At 55.0% G+C, this 18,040-nt stretch overlaps 1 protein-coding gene across 2 annotated transcripts in view; it reads left to right on the forward strand.

Moving 5' to 3' along the window:
* Window positions 1–2,162: 2,162 nt before the first annotated feature.
* The window catches only part of Soga1 (suppressor of glucose, autophagy associated 1), a 71,250-nt gene continuing 55,372 nt past the window's right edge, over window positions 2,163–18,040 (forward strand). For both annotated transcript variants that reach the window (XM_036186455.1, XM_036186456.1), the window contains exon 1: window positions 2,163–3,201. In XM_036186455.1, coding sequence (XP_036042348.1) covers window positions 2,521–3,201 — 681 coding nt within the window. In that variant the 5' untranslated portion in view covers window positions 2,163–2,520. The remainder of the gene's footprint in view (window positions 3,202–18,040) is intronic.

Below are 18,040 nucleotides of genomic sequence, written 5' to 3' on the forward strand. Positions count from 1 at the left end.
TTCACATGGCTACCCCACGAGACCTAAACTTCCTCTCCACATGATGACTGGATTCCAAGAATGAAGAGCAAGAGTAGAGAGATCACAGGAGTGAGAGAGGCCATGCCCCAGGGGTCTTCTGCACAGACAGAAGGGCAGGAAGTGGACCCTGTGGCTGTTGGAAGTGTCGATGTCACTGTGAGAAGAGCAATTGGTTGGATGGAGAGCACCAAGTCCTGAAAGTTGTCCTCTGACCTTCACATGCGCACCTGCACGTGTACATGCATGTATGACACACACATTAATAATAGTAATAAAGGGGCAATTGGAATATATATCCACGTGTTTCTTTTTGGAAAATATGACCAGAGAGAAGTTCCTTAACCTTTCTGAGACAAGGGTTGGCAGACCCTTGTGCTCCTGGCTGTTTGGGAAGCTGAAGATTACCAAAGCCCATGAATTCCAGCCCAGCCCGGGCAACATACCAAGACCCCCTCTTGAGAGAGAGGTAGTGGTGTCGGGGAGAGAATTCTGAGATCCTTTGCTGAAATATTGATCGTTGTCTGCATTAGTGCTGTGGGCTTGGAGCAACCAAGGATGGTGATATGCATACCCTCTCATACCTCAAAGCCCACATGCTCTACAGAAGCAGAGAGAGGGCAGCAGTTTGCAAGAACTGCACAACTTCTGCGTATCACTGTGACAAGCCTGCGTGAGTAGGGCCAATCAAGCTAATAGCCCTGTCATGGGCACATTAGACCAGACCAGGGCTGGAATGAGGCCTGCGTGTGAGATGACACACCCTGGGTCTCTAGTCTAGGGTTCCCAAACCACTGCCCAGCACCCTCGCCCAGTGCTTTGGCAGACCTGCTTGTACATCAGTGTGGAGGGTGGGTACCAGGAAAAGGGGTAGACCTGATACCAGCCTGCTGCTGTGCTGTAGATCGGGTTAGGAGAGGGGCGGAAGAGTAAGGGGGGGAGGGGAAATGGAAGAGGGGGAGGAGAAAGGGGAATGCATGGGATAAGAGGAGGGGGGGGGAAAGGGACTAGAGGAGGAGGGAAATGAAGCTGCATAGTGTGTGCGTGTGTGTGTGTGTGTGTGTGTGTGTGTGTGTGTGTGCGCGTGTGTGTGTGTGTGTCTCGCACGCATGCGCTACTCTCCTGGGTAGCAAGGGGTTGGGCAGCCACTCTGAGGATGAGTGCCTTCCCAGAACCAGCCAAAGAACTTCCTGTGGCTCAGGCACTGTGAGGGCTGCAGGAGAGGGCAGAGGTGAAGAAGGTGTAAGGGACCGAGAAGCTACTCGGTTAACTGGAGAGCAGCGTGGAAGGAAAGAAACCACGCCTACAGGGCTGGGGTCTTGGGAGTCTGAGGGGTAGAGACGACCTGACCCTGTAGGATTCAGGGCCACAGTCTTCAGGCCATGCCAGCCTCCATCCGGCCCAGAACCTGCCCCCTCCCTCCAAGCATCCGATTGCCAGGCATGCATAAGTCACAGCCTGAAGTTGAATCGCAAAGACCTTGGAATTGGGGTAGGAGAAAGGACTCTGCTCGGGATCGCAGGCGGCCAAGGTGTACAGAGTCCAGTATGCACGCGGGATCACTATGACAGCGGTCAGGCAGGAGGAGTCCAGGACACTCTGGAGGCATGAGGCTCCATCCTGGTTTCTCCGCTGACCAAGAGCAGACCGCGTGCTGGGTCATGCTTCAGTTTACCGTTCTAAGCGATGGGGTCGTTTGTCATGCCCAGCTAAAGGGGGCGGAGTTCGCGCAGGCTCAGCACCCGCAAGGGGCTCGCGGCGCGGTGCTGGGTGTGCATGGATGCTGGCTCCGGCCCTTTGAGGTCCGCGGGGCCTCTGCCGGGGAATATCCTCTCCTGCCATCCACGAGGCCCCCACGGCGACGCCAGACTCCCAGGCTCCACGACCGGGTGCCATCCCCCAGCCCGCAGGGGAGCAGCCAGTGTCCGGGAGCTGCCGCAGCAAGCCGAGGCCGCGGCTGCCCAGGCCTGCCTGACCCTCGAGGGGGTCGCTGTTGCCTCGCGGATCCCTCCCTCGCTCCCCGCCCGCGTCCCTCCCCGCTGCTCCCGCCGCGTCCGCCTTTTGTTCGCCGAGCCGCGCGCCCCCGAGCCGAGGCGGCGGGGCGGGGAACTGGCGGGGCTGCGTGGGGGGCGGGCCGCGCCGGGCGGAGCCGGGGCCCTGGCCTCAGCCGGACTGGGAGTCCGAGGCGGCGATCGCCGAACAGGCGGCAGCCGGGGTCCGGGCTCGCTCCGAGGGCGCGGCGAGGCGGAGGGGGCGGGCACCGGGCGGAGCCGGAGCCGGAGTCGTGGTGCCTGGAGGAGATCGGGCCGCGCGCTGAGAGCACAAAGTAGCGGAGAGGCCGCGCGGCGTGGGCCAGGGCCCGAGCGCTGTCCCCGGACGCAGGAGGCCGGAGCGCAGTCGCGGCCTGAGCGGCGGGAGCGCATCCGGGACCCGCCGCAGGGACCCCCAGACCGGCCGCTCCCGGGCCATGCGCGCCGCTCGCTGAGACCCGGGGAGGCCGCGATGGAGGCGCCAGCGGGAGAGTCATCGGCGCGGGGCTACTGCCCCCCGCCTGCTCCCGCGCCCGCCACGGAAAGGAAGAAGAGCCACCGCGCGCCATCGCCAGCCCGGCCCAAGGACGTGGCCGGCTGGTCTCTGGCCAAGGGCCGCCGCGGCACAGGCCCGGGCGCCGCCGCAGCCTGTGGCGCCGCGTCCTCGGCGAGGCCGGACAAGAAGGGGCGCACGGTGACGCCTGGAGCCCGGGGCGCGGGGCCGAGGGTGGCCGGGGTGCGCACGGGGGTCCGCGCCAAGGGCCGCCCTCGTCCGGGTACCGGGCCGCGCCCGCCGCCGCCGCCGCCCAGCCTCACCGACAGCAGCTCGGAGGTGTCGGACTGCGCGTCGGAGGAGGCGCGCCTGCTGGGCCTGGAGCTGGCGCTGAGCAGCGACGCCGAGTCTGCGGCGGGTGGCCCGGCGGGGACCCGCACCGGGCAGCCGCCCCAACCGGCACCGTCGGGGCAGCAGCCTCCGCGGCCGCCTGCCTCCCCGGATGAGCCGTCGGTGGCAGCATCGTCGGTGGGCAGCAGTCGCCTGCCACTCAGCGCCTCGCTCGCCTTCTCCGACCTCACCGAGGAGATGCTGGACTGCGGGCCCGGCAGCTTGGTGCGGGAGCTGGAAGAGCTGCGTTCCGAGAACGACTATCTCAAGGTGGGGACCTAGAGGGGAAGGGGAGTCCAGGGTTTGGGGAGGAGGACCTGCCACCCTGGCTCAAGAGCCCCAGGGCCTCAGCCGGCCACTTTAACACTAGCAGGGAAAGAGTGCCCCACCTTCTTTTCCTACTCTTCTCCCGAGGGGGATCTTGGATAAGATACTGACTAAAGGACCCCAGTGTGCATCCCCCTCCTCGTAAAAGTGCTTTGGAGGATGCTCGGTGTCGAGGGGCGGGGGCTAGTCAGCCAAGGCCGACCTCTGCTGTAAGCCGCCCAGGACACCGCCCCCAGGTCAGCGGCCCTTCCTTGGCTCTCCTTTCTGGGGCCAACATTGATGTGTCCGGCTGCCAGGGAAACCGTGGCTATCCCCTGGCAAGGAGAGCCAGAACACCATCCTTAGTCCTTACCCAGGGCTTCCCCGGCAGGCCTGTCCTCGCCTGCCTTTTGGGGCGGGACCAGTTTGAAAGCATGACATCTGGGAACATCCCCTTGGCTGGAGTCCACTTCCGCCCAGTCTAACGGTCCCACAGCCTGAGAGGATGATGTCGTGGGAGAACTGGTTCAGAGGCCACTTCCTCAATCCCAGGATATTGTCTTCTGTCCCTGCTGAGAGAAGCTTGGGCAGACGTGGCCCGTGCTCCCTGTGTGAGGAGGGAAGCTGCCCTCTTGGATAGGGGTATTCCCTTTGTGCGCGTGGGACTGCAGAGCTTCCTGAGAAGAACAGGCGGCTGTGCCTGGGCATCTAGGTACAGCTTGTGCTCTGGCTGCCTGTCCCCTGACACGGTGGCAGCTATGGGGACAGCCCTGTCCTGGCTTCTTGACCTTGGTGTGGGCAGCTGGAATCTTCATGGGCTGTATGTACTGCCACCATGGAAGAGACTGCGGTGTTGACTGCACTTGTCTGTTGATGGCCTGGCACGACACCCAGAGTGGCCTGGCCAGCAGCCATGGAGTTGATGGCACTCTGATGACATGTCTGCCCTGCAGCACTTAACTGACTCTCCCAGTTCTACTGTCTAGAAGGGTTTCTTCTTCCTTAGCCTGTTGGGGTATTCCTCTTGCTCTTCTTTGGATCCTCTGTCCCACATGGGCTCAGTAAACTCCTGCACACTAGAGAACACGGGTCCATCTGAGAAATGGTCATCTGCTACCGGTTCCTAGCCGGAACCTCCCCCAGGCCAGGCTTCCATTTTTTTTTTCTGTTAAATGGGAGTATGAGTCTTTGCAAAGGCCTCACTCAGTGTTGACAGTTGGGGGTTGGGTCAGTTTGTGGAGGGTGAGAGGATGGGGGACAGCCTCCTGGATGCTCCTCCCAGCTTCCTGTGTTCCCTGAGCTGCTCCAGACCCTGACCTCACTCCAGAAAATGAGGACAACTTGTAGTTGTTGATTTGGTTTCTTCCTGCTCCTATCCTGGATCCCTTCCTGTGCTCCCAGGAAGTGGTCAGACAGAGCCCTGAACTCCATCTGAAACCACCCATGAGTATGCAGATGGGAAAGTGGTGCCAGGGGCCTCGGGTTGAGCCTAGGTTCTCCTGGAGACCAGGAACCGCCTGGGAACATTCCATTTCAGGGTCAGGTTGAGCCTCAGTTTCTACCATCCATTTGTAGTTGAGTCTTCATGCACAAGCTTTGGGCCACTGCTGGCTCTGTAGCTTCTTGACTGTGTGATCTTGAGCACCTTACTTCCCATGATTGGACCTGAGTTTTCTCATCTTAAGAATTAAGCAGGCACACATAGGTCATCCCTAAAGATTAAATGCGCATGCAGCTACAGAGCACTAGACGCTGTACGGTTCTATCCTGATGTCACTTGCTGCTCTCAGGATAGAGACCTTGTGCATCTGTCAGATTATTTTGTGGCTTCTGTGGGAGCAGGCTGGGCTCTTCCTCCTGACCTTGAGTCCATTCATTCATTCACTCACTCACTCACTCACTCACTCAACGTTTGCTTAGAGCTTAACAGCATAGTGCCGATTTGGGGGTGTAACTGAACTAGGGAAAGCCTCTGGAGAGACCAGAGTTAAACAATAGTCAACAGAACACAATGTGGCTGGTGATAGGGTGAGATGGTTAACTGTGCCAAGAGCACGTGGAGGTGGGGCTGGGGACTCGGGGAGGCCAGGAGCTGAGAGATGATGGAGCCAGCAGAATAAGGGACCGTAGTAGAACATTCTAGGCTGAGGAAAGTTGAGGGGTGTTGGGTGAGGAAGGGAGCCTCGCCGACTCTTGTTGCGCACGTTTGGTGGTAGCCACACTGCTCCAGGCAGCCAGAGCTGGGAGTAGAGAGCATCAGTCTCCTGTGTGTTTCCTGCCTCTCTGAGCCTCTTTACATCTGAGGTGTAGAGACTGGGTAAGAAGGAAAATGACTCCAAACCCCCAGCATACCCACTGCAGGCTGACCATAGGAGTTGAAGGGAATGCCCTGGACTCCAGGTGGCCCTGTTAGGGTCACCTTCCAGTTTGTGTGTGCTAGGGTTGTCAGGGTAGGGGGGACTGTCAACCAGGAAGGACCCTTGGGTGACTACACATCCCCCGTCTCTTGAAGTCTTGTTCTGGAGCCCAAGTGAGGGAGGTGCAGCCTCTGCCGGTGACAAGACAAAAGGCACTTCTTCGGGGAAGGTGGTGAGCTTGGTGTCACCGGAACTATCCAGAGAGTGGACACAGGCATTGGGTTTGTCGGGAGTACTGTGTAAATGATCCTGAGAGTTTGTTGCGATCCCTGGGAAGCAACTGGGGAGATAGGCATGGTGGTTACAGTAGACCTGTCTGACCTGGGGTCCCTTCTGGTCAAGGTGCCTGAGGGTTATCCACTGGGGTTTTCAGGACCCAGAAATACGGCTTTAGGCAGGTTAGCTGTTTTTGATTTTCAGAGCCCCAGTGGTCTAAAGTCTCTGTGACCACTGTTACCTGTGTGTCATTGGGTATCTCAGTACTGGAGCTGGCTTGAGACCTGATTCTACCATTTACTGTGTGGTCATGGGCAAGTGGCCGGGCGCTCTGAGCTGCTTTTTTTTTTTTTTTTTTTCATCTGTCTAATGGAGATGGTGAGGTGTGCCTGGACAGTCTCCAAGGATTGTTTTCAGCAATCAGGGAGATGTGAACAGTCAGGAAAACATCTCGTAAAGAGAAGTCCTTGTGTCTCGTGAGGAATTGTTATGATTCTGAGCCAATGAGCAGACAGGATGTCTGTGTGTTCATTCTTGGAGGAACTGGGAGGAGCCGGGGGGTGGGTTTCCTTAGCCCTTGAGTGTTAATACATTGGGTGCTGCTTCAGGGGGACAGGAAGGCATGATCATATTTCCCACTGCACAGGCAGGTAGCAGGGAGCCAAGGCACCCACCCTACTAGGGTTCCAACTGTGAGTGATAGATACCACTCACAAGGGCCCAGAGAAAACCCTTCGCTGACTGGCGATGGACAAGTGGAGGCTCTGGGATTCTCTTACAGCAGGCATTCCAGCCTTGCTGTTCTATCTTGGTCCTGTTCTGCCTGCCATGTGGCCAGCACGATTGAGTTTTGGGTTGCTACTGACATGTCTGGTCATGGATGGAGGTTGGTGAGAGGAATCCTGTGGGCCAGGTGCCAGGCTAAGATTTGTAGGGAGCAAATGGTGAGTAAGCTCAGTTGGGGGAGTGTTTGCCTCTCATGCACAAAGCCTTGGGTTCCATCTCTAGACCCGCATAAACCAGACACGCTGGCACGTGCCTGTAATCCTGGCATTCAGGAGGCAGAGGCAGAAGGACCAGAAGTTGAAGGCCATCCTCAACAACAGAGTGAGTTCAAGGCCAGCTTAAGCTAAGACTGTGTCTCAAAAACAAAAACTCAAAAAGCTGATATCCAAGCCTGCAGGTGGGGGTGTGCCCCGAGGGGGATCACTTCTGTAAAATGGGGGGTTAGTGTGTCATGGACCTCTTGATTGTGAAGGTGCATGTCCATTGCTTCAGCCCATGGCCCTTTCCTCTCTCCTCCCTCCCTGTGATGTCATCCAGAGTCTTCTGAGTGGTAGGCCTCAGGCAGTTCTGCAAAACTCCTGAGAGGCATAGGAGGGACCCAGTCTGTCCCATGTCAGCAGAGTCCCCTGGTCCCTGCCCTGAGTCGCAGCTTCTAGCTGGGGGGCAGGGCTTGGGGGCTGGGGGAGCAGCTCAAGCAGAGAGAAAATGAGGTGGCTGGGGAGATCTCAAAGCTCAGTGTGCTTTACAAGGGACTGGACACACAAACACATGTACGCTCATGCAGAGCTCAAGCCCAGAGGCCCACATCTATTCATGCCTGACTGATGTATACATTCAGTGACTCACTTATGCTATATGCTTCCGGAGGCCAGCCTCCAGGCACAGTCACTGTGGATCCACATGGAAAGCTGTATACAGAGCCGTGTGTAGACCCTTCATGCCACACACTACCAAATACATCACTTATCAGCATACCCTTCTACACACAGCTTGGAGACACCCTCAGACACATAGGAAGTGTTCACACACATACATGTGAAGGTGTGCACACAAATACACACAGACACTATCTACACATACCAGCATCCCTGGGAACCCAGGGACATCCTTGACAGGTGACACAGTCATTGGCTCACCCAGATACCCTGAACTGCCTCTTCCTCAGAGAGCAACCGACCTTTGCACATGTGTCTGAGGCTCAACAGATTTCAGGTGGATACAAAGAGTTCACAGATATAGGATAGACACAAACCTTCATACACATTAGCAGAGACACAAGGGCTGACCATGCAAATGTCAAATGTCAGACATGGTGTTTGCCTAACCAGGGCACCAAACATGCATAGTCTCTCTCTCTCTCTCTCTCTCTCTCTCTCTCTCTCTCTCTCTCTCTCTCACACGCACGCACATGCATCCACTTACGCTGACTGTGACATTTCACCTACACATAAACACAGGAAGACTTGGTCAATGTCCCCCTGGAGCTACTGTATATGGCCTTACTATTTCCAGCTGCTCATAAGGCTTCCTCTTAGCAGACTGCTGGGGAATGGAAGTGGAGTCAGGACTGGAGTTTGTAACCACCTGGATCTGGGGGCCCAGGAGCCCAACTGAAGAAGGCAGTGGAGGGAGTCTGCAGGTCTCCATGACCGAGAAGCGGTGCCAGAGCCCCCCAGGCTCGAGAGCCAGGCATTGTGGGGCTAAGGGAAATAGATAGCAAGCCTGCCCAAGAAGGAACATTGCCTCAGGGTAACTTCTGATCTCTTTGGAATTTCCTCCTTATCCTGTCTCCCTTGGCTGCAAGCTACAGAGGCCATGATGCACTGATCCATAGAGGGTGCCCATGTCTAGTCTGGAACTTAAAGAAGTGAGAAGAAGTGCAGGCACCTGAGAGCAGCTGAGTGGGCTTCCTCAAGGAGACATCACAGCTGCAGGGTTGCCTGAGCAGCTGCCTCGGTGCTCAGCTTCTGGAACAGGGCCTGGCACAATTGGGTGGGGGGCTCATTAAATGGCTGTGTATGCCTGATTGGTCAGCTGTGGAAATGGATGATAGGTTTAAAAAGGAGGGCTGGAGCCGGGTGTGGTGGTGCATGCTTGTAGTCCCAGCACTCAGGAGGCCGGGGCAGTTCAAGGCCAGCCTGTGCTGTATAGAGGGAGACCCTGTCAGGAAAGGACAGAGCGAGGGGAGACAGGAGAATAGGGTCGTGGATGTGAGAGTCGTGGAAGGAGAGGCCCCCTTGAAGGGCACCAAGTTCCAGGTCAGTGCAGCCTTGACTGGAAGGTCACCTTGTTGGTTCATAGCAGGGCTGGGACCATGTGACCCTAGCACCAGGCTCAAGACTGCTCCTCTCTCAGGAGGCCAATGAGGGAGGAAGCCGGGAAGATTCTGAGGCCTCCTAGGCATTCTTTAGAATTAGGTCTGGGGCCAAGCCTCACCTTGTTACATCTTTCCTATGCACGTTGCCTATTGGAGCCTCAGTCTTCCAGTCTGTACAGTGGGAATTCAATCCCTTTCTTGCAGATACTTGGGGAAATAAGAGTCCAGGCATATAGCAGCCTATCACCATCCTGTGTACAGAAGATGGGAAGGACCCCAGGCTCTGGGTAGCTTCTGTAGCAGAGGGACACTCCAGAAGAGGGCTTGGTTAACTTCAAGACATAGGCCTGGAGAGCAGCCAGGTTCTAACTGTGGCCAACCCCCTAGCTTCTAACAAATGACATCATTTGTAGTCAATACACACCCCTCTGGTGCAGGAAGGAGGGCCCCCCCCCCACCCCCCCGGGCCAGCATCTTGGCTGCAGTTGCTGGCTGCCCCGAGGTGAGGCAGGAGTCCAAGGAGGTAGAAGCTACAGTCCATCCCTTCCGTGTCTCGGCCAGAAGGACCGAAAGCAAGGGATTTGGAATGAGCAAGCCTGGGCTACAGCCGTAGGTCTGCACTTTGGTTCTCCGTGTTTCCCCTTCGTGAGCCTCAGCTCTACAAAATGCTCTGCACGGTTGCTGTGAAGATTCCTCGTGAGGGAGTGGGTATTTGAGGAACTGACCCTCTCTACTCATCACTCATCCTGGTTCTCAGCCCTTACCCTTAGAGGCAGAAGGCTCTAGTCTGACCCCAGGAGAGCCCTGGGTCCTGGGTCTCAGGCTGCCGCTCACTCTGGGTGTGCCTATCTGTCTGGGAGGTGTGTGGGAAACTCCTTGCAGCTCCCTTACCCTAAGTCACTCTTGCCCTGATGGCCAAAACCTGTGTCTTACACGGAATCTGGTGATGCTTGCTTGCTGGTGGAGGACCACTCCCGGGCCCCTATTCCAAGATAGTGGTCCCCTCCTGCCTGGGCCACAGATGGAAATAGAGGTGGCTGGTGGTAAAGTGTGGGGTTTCCCGACTGCCTGAGCCTGCTTGACTTTTCTGGACTGTTCAATTGCACTAGTTTGCTTGGTGACTCCTCCCTGGTCCTGCATTGCCCAGGCACCATCCCTCCTGGCCCAGCCTGTGGCTGAGCTGCCTATGAGGTCACACTTCCACAGTCTTTGCACCCAGACTCCCCCATGGCTTTGCCCTTTCGTTACCCCATCCATTCCCTCCCCCCACTTCCACAAGTTCAGCTGGAGCAGTGCCTAGGGACTGCTCTGGGCCAGGTTTCCTGTGTTAGGTACCACTGAGCTTTGTGAGGACTCCTTGGTGGGGCATTCATCCCACAGTGACTAGATTGTTAACCAGTAATTCTCAGTTTCCCAGCAGCCCCTCCTGGTGTTCGGCATGGCACAGCATGGACCTTCCAGAATGTTTAGCCCTCCCTTCTACCCAGGCTTACACTGCAGCCCAGGAAGGTTAGGAGCTTGCTGGTCACATAGCCCATAAGTGACAAGAGGGCCTCAGGCTGTGTGGCTCATTTGACTCTTAAATCCTCAACTCCCTGCTCTCTGTTGTTGTAGACTTGGCTGAAGCCCAGAGGCTGGGGGAAGTTGTCAACAAATCCTGATTCAAAGCTGCCTACTTCCTGTGCACTGCCACAGGACAGGAGGAGCAGGGTCTGGTGCTCCCCAGAGTGTGCCCAAGCAGCATAGGGCCTGCTTTCCCCTAAAGGCATTGAATCAGACAGTGACAAGCCAGATGTGACCTTGGTAGTCTCTGGGCATCTCCCCAGCCTTGATCAATGTGCTTGTGCGCGTGCAGGTACACACACACACACACACACACACACACACACACAGAAGTGAGTGAGCGAGGAGCATCTGCTTCATGTGCAGAGATGTGCCAGGTCTGGAGACCGCCTCCCTGGGGTCTTCACTCTCTCAGCCTTGGTTTGCTCCTCTGTGAAGTGGGAAGGTAGACTAGCACCAGCCACAGGGGATCATCACTGAGACAGAGATGATGGCTCCTGGTCTTCACCTGGTGTCTGGCAGAGATAGTCCAGTTCATGAGCCTCAAAATGAGCCTAACTCCTGACTACTGACCCCTCTCATTTCAGGCTTCTTGCCTGCTGGGGATGTAGGGAATAACTGCACTGTTGGTGTGGGCCTGGCTTGGTCAGTCTGTCTGCTTTCTATGGTGTTGGATAGGTAGGCCCCAGAGTCAGGATCAGACATCTTCAATGCCAGCAGAACAAGGGCCATTGAGATCTGTGACCTCATGATGCTTGGTTGGATGTGACCTTCATCTAGGAACCTTGACCCTGACTCCCAAACCCTTGCCTGAGGAAGCTAAGCTGAAGTGAGCTCGTACTGGGAGACAGGAGCCCAGAGTCCCTCTCAGCCTCTGCCCGCTCTGTGAAGGATGGAGCCCTTTTCAGTTCCCTGTCCCCTGCCTGTGTCTAGAGCATTTGTATTTGAGCCGAGAGGGAAGTGAAGCCTTTTGCAGCCCTTCTCTGGGGTCCACGTGCGATGATCTCATCTGGAGCCTTGTCAGAGTCCCGGGGAGCAGGGAGAGAACAGCAGATGGCTTTTCTGGCCTTTTGGGTGGGGTTGGCATGCTGTCCCCGTGGCCACTGCTGGCCACCCTGCTGGCCACCCTGCTGGTCAGCTCTTCCAGGGCTGAGGTAGGTTGCCAGAGCCAGGGTGGGTGACAAGTGGCCTAGAGCCAGGCTGGCAGATGGGTAGGCAGCCTGGGCCTTGACCCAAGGGAATGATGGCCACATGGTAGCCAGGTGGTATGGGAGGAGGTGGGCAAAGCAGAGCCCCTATTTCTCTGTAGAGCAGTTGATGCGAGAGAAGTTCCTGGTCCCATATATGACTCAACTTTGCCTGTCCATCCCTGAGTCTGCCTGCTCATTGGCCAGTTGGATGGGAGCTAGAAAGGAAGTGATACATTTGGGGTAGATTTGGAATCTGTCATGGCTGGTGTCACAGTTGAAGCCTCCTTGGACATTAGCTCAGAGTCTAAAGGCGGTTTGCTGTAGCTGCACCGTGGGAGGGCGGCGCTCTCCTCAGGCTGGCTGTTCATGCTTAGCTATTTCTTGAGTGTGTGTGCCCTTCTGTGTGTGCCAGCCTTGTCCTAACGTCTCTAGTGTCAGAGACGGACTTTCCACAGTCGAGTAGACAAAGGTGTGAAATGAATGTCATAAGTAAGACGGCGACACCCAGTGTGAGGAAAGAGATGTCTAGGCTGCGAGGTGCCACGTGCCATTCAGCACAGGAGTGACAGGCTGAGAGCTGGGACAGAGCAGGCGATGTCTGCTGCAGGGGAGACTCGAATGGCTGGAGTGTGGCCCACGTAAGGTAGTTGAGTGACATGGGTGTGAGAAGTGAGTGGGGTCGGGCGTGGTGGAGCCTGTGCTTCTGGGACAGGTTCGTTCTGTGTGTGGTGAAAGAGTTTGCCTCTGTGGAGGGTTTGTTTCACTTTGCTTTTATCTGTTTGAAACAGGGTCTCACTGTAAAATAAATTGATGAATGTATTCAGTTGTGTAACTGTTAATTCCAGTCAAGATATAAACTAAGGATGCAAAACTAGGTACATTAAAATTTTATTTCTTCTTAAAAATTATCTATCTATCTATCTATCTATCTATTTATCTACCTACCTACCTACCTACCTACCTACCTACCTACCTAGCTGCCTTTCATATTAACTTGTGAGTGCAGGCATGCATGTGGAGGTCACAGAACAGTTTGTGGAAGATCAAGCTTAGCAGTAAAGACCTTTACCCACTGAACCATCTCACAGGCCCCAAACTGGATACACTAAAACAATCACTTTACTGTATTTAAGTTGTACCTAAGGGCTAGGAGTGTAGCTCAGGGCTGGAGCCTGGACTTGACATGTGGGAGACAGCAGATTTAATCCTCAGCAACCAAACAAAAGAGAGGGTCTAGAAGAGTTGGTTGTTCACTCGAATTTCCTCTATAATCAAAGCCCTCTCTCTTCCATTGGTGTGTTCTCTGTCCCATAACCTTGCCCATTCAGAAAGGCACATACATGGCATCCCACAGCGTCGAGTGTGGCTGGCTTCCTTCATGGAGCCAGGGTACCAGATGCTTCCAGAGTCCTGTTCCTCTTCTGCTGTCGGAGTTCTGTTACACTGAATGGCCACAGCTTATCCATTTGCCAGGCAGGAGACACATGGCTGTCCCAGGTTTTGGTAATCATTGGAGGGTTTTAAATGAGGGAACATTTAAACAGTTTCAGTCACATTTATAAGCATTTTTTAAAAAATCATTTTTGGGGGGTTGGATGTACAAAGCAAGCACTAATAAGCGCAAGACTCCTGAGTTCAATCCCCAACCCTGGAGAAGGGAGGGAGGAAGGAAAAAATCCCAGCATATCTTATGCAAGTTGGAGCAGCTTATTGGGATGGGGGGGTGACCATGACAGGGATGACATCTGGTCATTTCAACCTGGCTCTGGCCACCAGGCCTACTATGACACTCACTAATTGTTCAAGCACAGAGATGTATTTGAGGTACTCAGTGCTTGGTGTTTTTGAGGTGAAAACTTAGGAGGCCAGGATGGAGCAGCAGGAGGCCCACACAGTGTAGAGTCCATGGGAGCTTACTGTGTTAGGATGTCAATCCCCAGCTTCAGACTCAGCCTCAGCATAGCTAGGATCTCAAATGTGGTCTGCAGGGCCCCACGGTGGCACTGGGAGCTACTCCTGGGTGGGAGAGTCGGGGATCTCCACTTAGCATCTCATAGGCTGCCAAGTGGCAACGTCTTCTAGTCTTCAGAAACCTTATGTTCCCTAGACTACTTCTCTGCCCCTTAAGGGGCAGGTTGGGGCAGGGCTGTCTCTGGGGTCATACACTGCTGTGTGCTGTGTATTTGCAAAGGGATGTCACATTCAGTCTTTTTCATTTCCCACAGCCCAAATCCATCATGCATGTGCTTTGCCCTCATATACAAGGACCCCCCCCCCACACACACACACACACTTGGTCTTTATTGGACAGCAGACCGGTAATGCCACAGCCACATGGCAACATATAGATTAATAGAAATGGGTTGAGTTAAGTTATAAGAGCTAGCTAGCAAGAAGTCTGACCCATAGGCCATACAGTTTGTAAGTAACATAAACCTCTATATGTTTACATGGGTCTGAGCAGCTGTGAGACTGGGCGGGACACAGGAAAACTTCCAACTACAGCAACTATGATATAGTTACGGATGTTTATTAACTCATGAGTTCTGGTGGCTGCTTTGTTAACTACTGTAATTTCAGTACTGATGAGCATGAACAATACTTTACATTTTTGCAGGAACCATTATAGGATATGAAAATATTAGTGATATCTTTGGTGTCCAAGTCCTGGATGCTTCCAATATAGTCTCAGTATCATCTTCCAATATTGTTCTTGAGTCCACAATGGAAGGAGATGCTATTTTTTGTTTTTGTTTTTCAAGACAGCGTTTCTTTGTGTAGCTTTGAGCCTTTCCTGGAACTCACTCTGTAGCCCAGGCTGGCCTCAAACTCACAGAGATCTGCCTGGTTCTGCCTCCCGAGTGCTGGGATTAAAGGCACGTGCCACCAATTTTGAGAGGTTAGTGAAAATAAATGTGTGACTTTGCTGAGTAGCGAGAGTAGGGGGTCCCAAGGGAAGCATTCTGTCCAGGGTTCTTGCCTGGCTGGGTAGGCTCTGCATACCCACCTTCCCTGTGATGCTCACAGCCTTCCCTGCAGAACAGGGGTTCCTGGCTTGCCTTAGCTAGCACTTTCTGTGAGGACCCATGAGATGATTCACCAGGAATGTCTGTATAAACTGTGGAGTCCTGTGCTACTCTGAGAGCCTATTATTAGTAGCATTGTGAGTTCATGTGCAGCCCAGCCTGAACCTAGAGACTCTTCCGGGCCAATTTCCCAGGAGTCCTGGGAATTGGCCATCTCTGGGAGGTTGCTTCCTGCCAGTAACTCTCTTGGGTCACTGTGTGGACAGAGAGACACTTGATGTGTAGGAAGTGTGTGGGAAGCAGGCGGTTCCCTGGGCAGACCTTGCCACCCTCCTATGGTGGCACAGGGGTCTGCCTGGGCTCTATCTGCCCTTTCATACAAGCCCTACATCTGGAGTCAAAGGACAGAGGCTATGGAGAGAGACCAGCAGGCCAGCAGCTTACTCTTTCATTCACACCTACCCATGGTACCTGTTGCATTCCACATCCCAGTGATGCTGGAGACCAGGCATGGGCCAGACCCAGCCTTACCCTGCTCTGCCCTTCCTCAGGCAGTTAGAGGAAGAAAGAAGAAGAAAAAGTAAATACAGCCTTGCATTGTAGCCATTAGGGACCATGCAGTTCAGATTGTAGGCTCTGAATCAGATTGGAGGTGGGAGGGATGTTCTGGAGAGATGAGAGAGCTGGGGGCTGGCCGGTGAAGGCCAGTGGCGCACAGGCCTGAGTAAAGCTGGAAGAACGCAGTTAGCATCCCCTGGCCTAGGGCCATCGCCTTGTGTGGAATCCAGCCTCGCCCTTCCCTAGCCTGAGCAGCTCTGGCAAAGTTCTGAGGCTCGGATGCCTCCTCTGCGAAATGGGAGCGTTTTCAGTGCTTCCTTCCCAGGGCTGGAGAGGATTGGCAGTCAGAAGTGCATGGACGGGCCTGTGCTCGGGGGCCTCCCTGTAGGCCATGCCAGCCTTTCGGTCCTAGCATATCTGGGTGTAGGTGCAAGGCAGAGTAGGGAACAGACTGGGGCATGGCAAGGGGTCAGGGGCTTGGACCCGACGCAGACTTCCTCTAATCAACAGGCATAGCCTTTCCAGTCAGAGGCCAAGAAACTTCTAAAAGGGAAGATCATGCTGACCTGTTGTCCCGAGACCCTGGCCTCCCCTTCCACTCCCCGTGTGCAGCCTGGGCTTAGATGTTTGGGTTACACCTCAAGGGACAGAGGTTGGCATGAAAACAGCCGAGACGGACCACTTGACGCCTTTCTTTAGCTTCTTACGGTTGGCACAGTCTAGGGGTCTTGATCCAGTTCATTCAGAGCAGCCCTCGGATTGTGGGGTTGAGAATCGGGGTTCCCCAGACTCCAAAGTGGGCACTGCACAGTGTAGCCACTTATATCTGAGGAAGAGGATGAGATTTGGAGTGCCCCCATGTTGGGAAGGGGAAACCCCCGGACCTTGTTCTATGAGTTTGAACCCTCCTTCCCGATGTCCTGTAGCTCAAGCGGTAGCACCTCTGTGGGGCCTCTGGATTGTCTGTGAAGAAGCCAGGAGGCCTGTGTCTCCACTCTCTTCAACCGGAACCACAACTGTGGAGCCTCACAAGGCAAAACCCAGTCTGCAGGACCTAGGTGCTCAGAAGATGCCTGGGTTGGGTGTGGACTCTTGGCTTCTGGGGCCAAGCAGGGTCCTGTGTTCCTGGGGCCCTTCCTCAGCGGCTCCTTTCCCTGCCCCCACCTCAGGCCTGGACACCCAGAGTCTGCCTAAGTTCTGCAGTGTCCAGTTTCTGTTGCCCACATCCCAGGAGAAGCCTGTGTGGGCCACAAGCCCGCCTTTGTCAACTCAAGCCTCATGTAGGACCGTGCCAGGAGGGGCTGGTGGGTGTTTTGCCTGCAGCTGGAGCAAGCCAGCAGAGGCCTCGGCCCCCCAAACCCTCTCAGATACAGAGCTGGCATGTCCACAACTGCCTGCACTGTGGTGAAGGTAGTTCCCTGAGAGACAGCTGCTCGGGGAGACATTCGCCCACTTCTTCACTAGATGCCTCTGTCAGGCCCAGGGCCAGGACTTGTGCCGAGATGGGACTCTTGTCTTCTGTGGGGAAGAAAATGGGGAAGAGATTCCTTACCTCAGAATCACTCAAGGGACCCAACCCCTAAGATTCTGACTCAGTAGGCCTGGGTGGGAATAAGGGGTTTTGTATCAGATTTCCATTTTTTGGGGGTGCAGAGCATTGGGGTAGAACCATATCCCCCAGCATGTTAGGCAAACACTATCAGCAAGCCATAGCACTGTCCTTGGGGACCACTGTCATTCAGAACCAGGGAGAGAAATTATGGTCGATATTTTCTTTTTCAAAACTTGGTTTGACAGTGTACAACTTTCACAAAAGCCAGTTAGTTACTAGAAAGCTAAACACGGAGGGATGCCACCTACTGTGGTCTCAACCTCATACCTCTGTTAATGTGTCCCAGCAGCATGGGTCTGAGCATGCCCCTGTTCTCCCATGACTCATTCCGACCTGGAGAGTCTCTCAGACCCCCACATCCTGCCAGTCACTGGGTTCTGTCAGAGCAACTAGGGAACTGTGTAAGTTGCTCACGGGTGGCAAGGCTGAGTTTGAACATGGGCCCCTGCAGCCTGGCCGTGTGGATGTATCTGTCTGCCTGCATCTCCTGCCCCTTACTTCCTGCTCCCTTCTGTGCAGGCTGGATGCCTCACTTCCTCATTTTTCTCACTAGTGTGCTCACTGGCTGTCTCACTTCCTCCCTTTCCACTTCCTGTCTGCCTGCTTAGCATGGTGTCGAGGGGTGACTCTACTTTGGATTGGGGTGTCCACTGAGGTGACTGCCCCTCTGCAGCCAAAGGCAGGGTCACCCACTTTGGAGTGATGGTGAACACACCCCAAGACACAGTCTGGTGTGGCAAGTAGTGACACACCAATTAGCTGTTGGTGGAGGGAGAAGCATGTGGGGGTTGGAGCCCCCAATTTGCCACTTATGTCTGCCTTTCCTGTGTCCTGAGAAATAGTTCCAGAAGCCAGGCAGATGGATGTGAGGACCCCTGGGGTGTGGGGAGGCCTGGATAACATGGCTTCTCACTTATCCTTCAATCCATCTGGCCACATCCCTTTCCCACAGGGAGCCACTGCAGCCAGGCCACAGTCTGGACCCATTGCGGTCTAGACCACAGCCTGGCTTGTCCTGCTGGCAGGTAGGGGTGAGGAGAGGCCTCCATGATTCCTTTCCCAGACTATGGAGGCCCTTGGGGTGAGCAAAGGGTGTGGAGTGGGGACTCCAGCCTTCC

This window comes from Onychomys torridus, chromosome 4, assembly GCF_903995425.1.
Source record: "Onychomys torridus chromosome 4, mOncTor1.1, whole genome shotgun sequence".
In the NCBI taxonomy this organism is placed as follows: domain Eukaryota; kingdom Metazoa; phylum Chordata; class Mammalia; order Rodentia; family Cricetidae; genus Onychomys; species Onychomys torridus.